This window comes from Echinops telfairi, unplaced genomic scaffold, assembly GCF_000313985.2.
Source record: "Echinops telfairi isolate 266 unplaced genomic scaffold, ASM31398v2 ScPeMD7_7424;HRSCAF=8462, whole genome shotgun sequence".
Classification (NCBI taxonomy): Eukaryota; Metazoa; Chordata; class Mammalia; order Afrosoricida; family Tenrecidae; genus Echinops; species Echinops telfairi.
The window spans coordinates 9,970,185-9,978,742 of record NW_022111324.1 but is presented as its reverse complement, the minus strand read 5'-3'; the positions used below and the strand labels follow the sequence as shown (position 1 = coordinate 9,978,742).

At 43.7% G+C, this 8,558-nt stretch overlaps 1 protein-coding gene across 4 annotated transcripts in view; it reads left to right on the top strand.

Annotated features, from left to right (window-relative positions):
* SCYL3 (SCY1 like pseudokinase 3) overlaps nt 1–8,558 on the top strand; it is a 52,635-nt gene that overhangs the window by 24,901 nt on the left and 19,176 nt on the right. For all 4 annotated transcript variants that reach the window (XM_004706742.2, XM_045297889.1, XM_045297887.1 and 1 more), the window contains 2 exons: nt 4,361–4,546; nt 6,583–6,696. In XM_004706742.2, the coding sequence (XP_004706799.1) occupies nt 4,361–4,546; nt 6,583–6,696 (300 nt within the window). The remainder of the gene's footprint in view (nt 1–4,360; nt 4,547–6,582; nt 6,697–8,558) is intronic.

Below are 8,558 nucleotides of genomic sequence, written 5' to 3'. Positions count from 1 at the left end.
TCACCCCTGTGTGTCCACACAAGGTGGCCGACACCTGCCCCGCACGACTCACTGTCTAATTGTGAGTCAGCCAGACTCCGTCAGGGCAGAGCGATCAGCAGGCTGCAGCTTGTCCTGGCAGCGAGGTCTCTGATTAAAAGAGACCTCGCACTTCCTGTCTGCTCCGGCTGTGCTGCGGCCATCAGTGAGCTGCTTGGCGGCGCCTGCTGCTACGGTCCAAAGTCCAGAGTTATAGTAGCTTTGGGGGGGCCTTATTATCGGGGAGATCTTATTTTCAGGGGGATGCCTTATATTTCAGCAAGAGGCAAAACTGTAATTAGGTCTTATTTTCGGGGGATGTCTTACTTTCGGGGAAACATGGTAAGAACAGTCTAAGAAAAAGAAACGAAATAGATTAAAGCAAAAAAGGAAAATAAAGGATACAAAACAAGGGAAGGGGGTTAAAAAAAAAAAAGCCAGGAGAAAACTGAGCAGGACAGGACCCAGAGCGGAGAAAACTTTCGGGCAGGGCACCCAGTATGGCACCCTCTGCCGGCCAAGGAGCTCATGGTGGTCGTGGGGTGCAGGGAGGTTAGGGTTTGGGGTTACCTGGTCCCAGGTAGAGTTCCTGTTGGCCTGTTGTGGCCAACAGACATGAAGAATGCTCCACTACTAAGCATTGTTCTTCAGGTCCTAGGTGATGCGATGGTTGAGCGCTTACCTGCTAATTGAAAGGTTGGCAATTTGACCCCCCCAGCTATTCTCTAGGACAATGCTTCTCAACCTTCCTAATGCCGCGACCCTTTCATAAGTTCCTCACGTGGTGACCCCCAACCATAAAATTATTTTCGTTGCTACTTCATAACTGTAATTTTGCTGCTGTTATAAATTGTAATGTAAAGATCTGATATGCAGGATGTATTTTCATTGTTACAAATTGAACATAATTAAAGCATAGTGATTAATCACAAAAACAATATAATTATATATTGTGAAATATTTATTTCTATCTACAAATAAATGAAATTTTTGTCTTGAAGCATGGTGTAGCATGGGTAACAGTCTTCACGCGGGGTACTCATAGGTGGGTGTATCAGCATGTGGGCAGACCCACCTGGAGACAAATAAAGGAGCAGTGTCTCAGTTCCTAAGACCCCTGGAAATGTGTTTTCCGATGGTCTTAGGCAACCCCTGTGAAAGGGTCATTCAGCTCCCAAAGGGATCGAGAGCCACAGATTGAGAACCGCTGCTCTAAGAGAAACATGTCGCAGTCTGCATCTGTAATGATGAAAACCTTGGAAATCCCATGGAGCAGTTTTATGTCCTACTGATTGCTGAGTCAGAAATGAGTTGACAGCATCGGACTTTGTAGTAAACAGCATAGAGGTGGGCATATCTGACTGCTTCTGCCTTCCCTAGTGCCATGAGGCACAAGGCCGGTCCGACATGCATCATGTCCATTCTTCTTTACCTTTTCTGACACCAACCATGACCGTTCCTCCCACCCACTTTCCATCTATGCTGAGTTCAGTAATTAGTTGCAATGGCCACTCAGAACTCAGTTAAGGGAGTTTATTTGGGGAGATTAGTGTTGTTTTGTTGTTAGCTTCCATTGAATGGGTTAATAGTAACCCCATGTGCAATAGAACCAAACACTGCCCAGTGCTGTGCCATCCTTACAACTATTCTGTTCAAGCCCACTGTTGCAGCCACTGGGTCAACCCATCGTGTTGAGGGCCTTCCTCTTTTTTGCTCCCCTCTACTTTACCAAACATAATGCCTTTCTTCATGGACTGGTCTCTCCTGGTATCTCCAAAGTATGTTAGAAGAAGTCTTGCTATATTTACCTCTCAGGAGCATTCTGGCTGTACATCATTTAAGACAGATTTACCGTATATACTCGAGTATAAGCTGACCCGAATATCAGCCAAGGCACCTAATTTTACCACAAAAACTGCATTAAAAATGTGCTGAAAAACTTGGCTTATACACGAGTAGCTGTGGTATTTGGTTTTTTTGCAATCCATGGTACTTTCGATATTCTTCCCCAGCACTGTAATTCAAGTATACTGAATCTTTTCTGGTCTTCCCTATTCGTTGTCCCACTTTCACATGCATATGAGGTGATTGAAAATACACTGCCTTGTGTCAGATGCATCCTAGTCCTCAAAATAAGCTCCGTGCTTTTCAACACAGAATTGCCCAATGCAATGTGTCATTTGATCTCTTGACTGCTGTTTCCTTGAGCATTGATTATTGCGGACCCAAGCAAGAAAACGTTCATTTACCATGATAGAATGTTAACTGACTGGTCCAGTTGTGAAGATTTGGCTTTTTTTTAAAGCATTTTTATTGGCAGCTAGTCCACAAATCAACACAATCCAGTAGTCCTGTCGTTCAGTCATATCAAGAAAATCGTACAGTCTTTAGCAGATTCTGTCTGTCTTTACATTGAGTTGCAACACCTCTGTAGGCCAGGAAGCCACCCCACCTGTCTCTCTGTCTCTCAGTTCCTTAGTTTCCAGCCACATAAGACGGTACCCCATAGTCTCAGTACTGTCCCTCTAAGTGTGCGTGCCACAGCCTTTGGTATATCTGGTCTCAGCGGCTTCTGCTGCTACTTCTGACAGAGAGTTTGGATGTGCTGTCCCAGACGTCTTCTGATCTCTCTGTCCCAGTAGGCTCTTATATACCGAGGAATGACTTTGGTAGACGTGTGGTCTTTGGCTTTTAGCCGTCTATACTCCTAAGGGGGGGAGAGGGGGGGGAAATGAGTACCTGATGCCAGGGGCTTAAGTGGAGAGCAAATGTTTTGAGAAAGATGAGGGCAATGAATGTACAAATGTGCTTTACACAATTGATATATGTATGGATTGTGATAAAAGTTGTATGAGCCCCTAATAAAATGATTGAAAAAAGAAAAAGCAGAGGCAGGGAAGAGAGGTACCAAGCCAGGTGAAGATCCCCCAGGCCCCTTGAGACAAGGACCTTCCTCCAGAACTGTCGGCCTTCCCCTGGAATTGCGTACCCCGAATTTGGACTTCCAGCCTGCTAAACTTTGAGAAATTAAGTCACCTCCCTCAAAAAAGAAAAAAGAAATGAAGGGTGGTATCTTAAATCACATTCAGAAATAAGTTGAGAACAGTCCATTTTTTGAGTTACAGTAGTCTCAAAAGATATCCCCAAGGAAGCAACTCATGCCCTTAATGCCTCTCATTTTAGCTATCCAATTTCTAAATTTCCCATCCTAGCAGCCCAGAACTCTAGCGCAACAAGCAAGTTCTTTTATCTCTACAATCTTCATTCCATTGGAACTCTGAGCATCTGCAACTATAAGCAAAGTCAAGTCCATGGAAGGCCATCAAGATACAGCATTTTACACTAGTTCACAGGTCAGCATATTCCTCTTCATATGGTCAGCTTCTGGTTATTTCAGCCCGAGCCTTCACCAGGTCAAATGAGAGCCAGTCAGACATCTGGGCCCCTTCTCAAATCTTCATCACCCTTTGTGGCTAAGTCACCTGGCTTGGCACCTCTCTTCCCTGCCTCTGCTTTTTCTTTTTCTTTTTTCAATCATTTTATTAGGGGCTCATACAACTTTTATCACATCCATACATATACCAATTGTGTAAAGCACATTTGTACATCCAAAGGCACACTGACCACACAACTCTTAAACTTCAGACCAGTGAGGCCATCACCTTCTTCTTTCTGGACTAGTTTACAGACAGACCTTGACTAGTTTACAGACTCCAATGGAATGTATCCATCCCATCAGCCCATCTCTTCATTGCTGCCTTTCCCCCCTGCCACTCCACAAGTGGATCCAGGTGGTCAGAGTCTGCTTGCTGATTCCATTGAACTTTCAGACCTAGAAAGGGATTTTTTTTCTGTTGGGCACAGACTTCCAGCCCAGGTGTATCCAAAGGCAAACTGCTCAAAATTCAAAAAGCCAAACTTCTTCCCAAAAGCCAAACTTCTTCATCGAAAGCCTTCCCTTCAAATAAAAATCTCCTGTTCTCTCCTCTTGCTGTATTCCCCCCACCCCCCTCAAGTCTCAGGCATTGTTTGTGATATTCAGTGTTTATAACTGTAATCATTGGGAGGTCTAGGCTCTAGGGGCCTTATTCTTTTATAATGGAACTGGATGTCTTTCCAGAATACTTAAATGTTGGTACATTAAGTAATGTGTGACCAAGTCATAGACTCATCTTTACAAATTTGAAATATGGATGGCGGAAGAGGAAGTAGGGGTTTGGAAGAGGACCTTGAATATAAGTAATATCTTCCCTGGGATGTATATGTGTATACATATGACACTGTAATTAATCTTGGCTTATAGACATTAATTCCATCACATCCTTTCTTTATATTTTTTAAGCACTTGAAGACACTACGCCACCCTTGCTTGCTAAGATTTTTGTCTTGTACTGTGGAAGCAGATGGTATTCATCTTGTCACAGAGCGAGTTCAACCTCTGGAGGTCGTTTTGGAAACACTGTCTTCTGCAGAGGTCTGTGCTGGGATCTATGACATACTGCTGGCCCTTATCTTCCTACATGACAGAGTGAGTAACCTGGGCATAGTCAGCCCACGGGCTTTGATGTAGACCATAGAGAACAATATGTGTGTGCTTGCTTGCTCACTGTGCTGTGGGTAGACATTGTAAATGTCTGTGGTTCTTAGGAAGCATCCTCAGGAAAACAGCACACTGGAAAACCGAAGAAGCACTAGAGACAGATGGATTTTGAACTGACAACTAGTTTTCCATCCCTGGGCTATTATTTATTTCCATTATTTCCATTTAATAAAGTCTGCTTTTAAGTATTGAGTAAGATTTTACTTAAAGTTAGTTGAGACTGGCACTTCTTAATAAAACAGAAGTTTAACATCAGTGCTGCTGAAGAGCAAGCTCTTATTCGTTCTCAAGAACCCTGTCCCATTTTAGATGCTGAGAGAGGCATGACCATATCTTAGGAAGAGGCAGGGTTCATACATGTGTCTTCCCATTCGAGTAGATGAAGTGAACAGAGTGTGCTTAACACTGTGCATGTTCTGCTCTCTGGGGATGCTTGCTATTAAGGGGATCTTGGGGTAGTTCCGAAACTTATATGATCTACTTCCTTTTTTTTTTTTTTAAACATTTTATTAGGGGCTCATACAACTGTTATCCCAATCCATACACACATCAATTGTGTAAAGCGTATTTGTACATCATTTCTCAAAACATTTTCTCTCCATTTAAACCCCCGACATTATTAGGTCCTCATGATCTACTTCCTAATGACTTTGCATCCTGGATCATTAAGGTCCTTGGCAGTTCCATAAGATTGAAAACGCACCAGTGGAGGATTAGAACAACTTGCCTTCCTTGATTCACCATAATGTGTGTGTGTTTCTAGTAAGAGGAGATGCATGTTTTCGTATTTAGGGTCTCTTAAAAGTGCAGTCAGTTCTCAGTATGTGGGTAGTTGTGCTCTGTGTGCACGGAATCAGTGAGAACCAAACCAGCCTCATTCAACCTCAGCTGGGGACGTGCACATCAGACCACTCCAAGCATCTATGGTGGCTACAAACACATCTCAAGTGGTGACTTTCGGGTTATAAATGCATTTGTCAGTGAGCAGGTGAGTAATGATAGTACTGGTATGTTTAAGAGTTCTCTTAACAGTAAAAATTATAAACGCTTGTCTGGATAGGAACATTTTCTTTGTTGGAGAAAGCGCAGACACCTGGGAAAAGGATAGAACAGTACACACAGGACTCTCCCACCTGAGTCTATTCTCTCCACAAGTAATCATGGCTCCAGATAATGTACCTTGTTCCCCTTTTATTTGTCCTCAGATGGAAACATATATAGATGAATGTTTTATATGAAAAATCTGGACTTGATCTTAGTGGGTAGGATGTGAAAGTGCTCCTTCCTCTCCTAGAGTGGTTTCTGGAAAACTTACCCACTTGAACCCTGCTCTCCTGCCCATACTTCCCGAGTGTACTATGTTTATAGTTTGAAAATCGGCTCCGCGGTGGTCTGTGGGCTATTTCTTCTGTCCTTATCATTCCATTTTCCTCTTCTTCAGGCAGAATTTGTTAATGTCCACTGACAAGATTTCAGGTGAAGTGGATCTGGGTTCGTGATAGACTGTAGGTGTGAAAGCATTTAGAGGAGAAAATTAATAAAATAACTTATGGGAGCACCGAGATATTTTTGTCTTTAAGGGCATTGGACAGCAAACTCTATAGACTGTAAAGACCTGTAAATCTATGTTTAATGAAATTTGTATATACTGAGCCTTTTAGAAATGGGGCACTGACTATATCCATGTAGTAATTTTTAATGTATTTATTACCCAGGCTCACCAGGTAGGGGAGATAATAAACACTGCTTTTCTGCTGCATTTCTTCTTTTTACCTAACCTTATAGTGCTTAAGCAGGCTCGTGCAATATGTCATTTCTTCATTTCATCACTACTTTAGTTCGCCACCAGTGGGAAAGCCACCATAAATGCTTCTCGGCATTAGCAGTCTTGGTTGTTGTTGCTACTGTTGAATATCGGCTTCAGAAATGGGAGGGGCAAGCTTCTCCCTGTTCTTTTTTCCCAGGGAAACCTAACACACAACAACATCTGCTTGTCGTCTGTGTTTGTGAGTGAAGATGGGCATTGGAAGCTCGGAGGCATGGAAACCGTGTGTAAGGTTCCTGAGGCCACCCCAGAGGTAAGACAAGCGACAGATCCTGTTACTCAGGGATTGACCCTTTTCCTGAGAGGATGGAGGTCCTGCCTAGGAAACGCCCGTTCTTCTTATCTTTGGATACTTAATTTTATTCTAATGTCCATATTTGTAGCATTGGAGGACTTTATTCCTCATAACAGTGATTAAGACCATTGATTCCTTTATCATCGTTATATAGCTAAGGAGCCTAAGAGTACAGGAGGTAAACGTTTTGTAGCAATACTGTAAGGAGAGGCCCATTCTCTCTATTCTGTAGTGCCCTGCACTTAGTCAAAGTTACTTTTATGTGTGGACTTTGAGGGCACAATGGTCTAGTATTTATCTTCTGCATCTAAACTACCACTGCTGTCATCATCCCAACTTAGAGCAACTTGTAGGACAGACTAGAATTGCTTCCGAGGGTTTCCAAGGCTAAAAATATTTATGAGAACAGAAAGCCTCATCCCTCTCCCAAGGAGCAGCTGGGGGGAATTCATATCCATGCATCTTACTCCGATGAGTGGGCTATGTGCCGCTGCCTGTGCCACTTCTCATGTTGTCCGGAAAAGATCCACACATTTCTCTCCTGGGTTAATGAGTCTTTCTATTTGTTTCTTTAAGTTTTGGGGTTTTTTTAAATCATTTTATTGCGTGCGGGCTCATACAGCTCTTCTCACAATACATACGTGCATCCGTTGTGGCAAGCACGTTTTGCTTCTTTTCACCAGGCACTTCTAGACTCACTTTTCCTTAAAAACAATAGCAGCAATAGAACAACCACAAACTCCCATCATACTTCCTACAGACCAGTGGCTTACTCGCCCTGCCCAGTTTCCCCTATTCTCCAGCCTGGGACATCCATACTTAACTTAGCCTTAGTCTCATTTATACCACAACAACCTCTTTCTCAGTCCAAATGCTCCCTCCACCGTGAAGATGCCACTCTCAGTATTTCTGCTCCTGTTAATTACTTTCTTCTCTAAATTTGCCTTACATCCAATCAGCCTAACATAACTTCTGTGGGGCCGTATTCCACATGCCTTATCTGGGAGGATCAGCTCACACCATCCCATCTCTTCACGTGCAGCTTCCTTTGCTGCATGCAGCCCCACACTATTCGTATCCTGCTGCACGCAGCCCAGCTGTGTCCCAGGCCTCCCTCCCTCTCCTCTTCCTTGAGAGTCTTTCTGCTGCCACCATGTCTGTCTCCCTCTCAGCTTCTAACCTATAAAATCATCTCAGAGAGAACTTCACTATCGTCTCTGGAAGCCGTGTCGCGGCATCCCCCCACCCCACTCCCTCACTCCAACCGCATGGCCCTCCTCTGTGCACAGTGGCACTCAGCAAGTTAGCGACAGTTAGTGCTAAGTCAGATTGATTAGAGGGACAAATCCAGAGACCCTCACATGTATAAGAAAGTAATTATAAATCAAGAAAACATTCCAGCCCAGTCCAGATCAAGTCTATAAATCCAATACTAGTCCAAAAGGCCCTCTTTAGACCGAACGCAGCCGCGTGCAATGATGCAGAATGCAGGAAGATCACACGTTGGTATGTGCAAAGTTGTATGAATTCAATGACGGTGGTCTCAGAGTGGCCTGTCACCAGAGAGAGAGGAAGAGGTTCCCAAGGCCCTCCTTAAAATAAGGCCACACCCACAAGGAGGCACCATCAGGCTGTGACCTGATTGACAGGCGAAAACCGCCCCTACACTTTTACATATCTTCAGGTTGATATGAAATTGTGCAACTGCCACACTCTCTCTGCACAGTGTCACTCAGCAAGTGTTAGTGACATTCTTAGTATACACTGCATGGTGGCATTCAGCAAGTGTTAGTGACATTCTTAGTATACACTGCATGGTG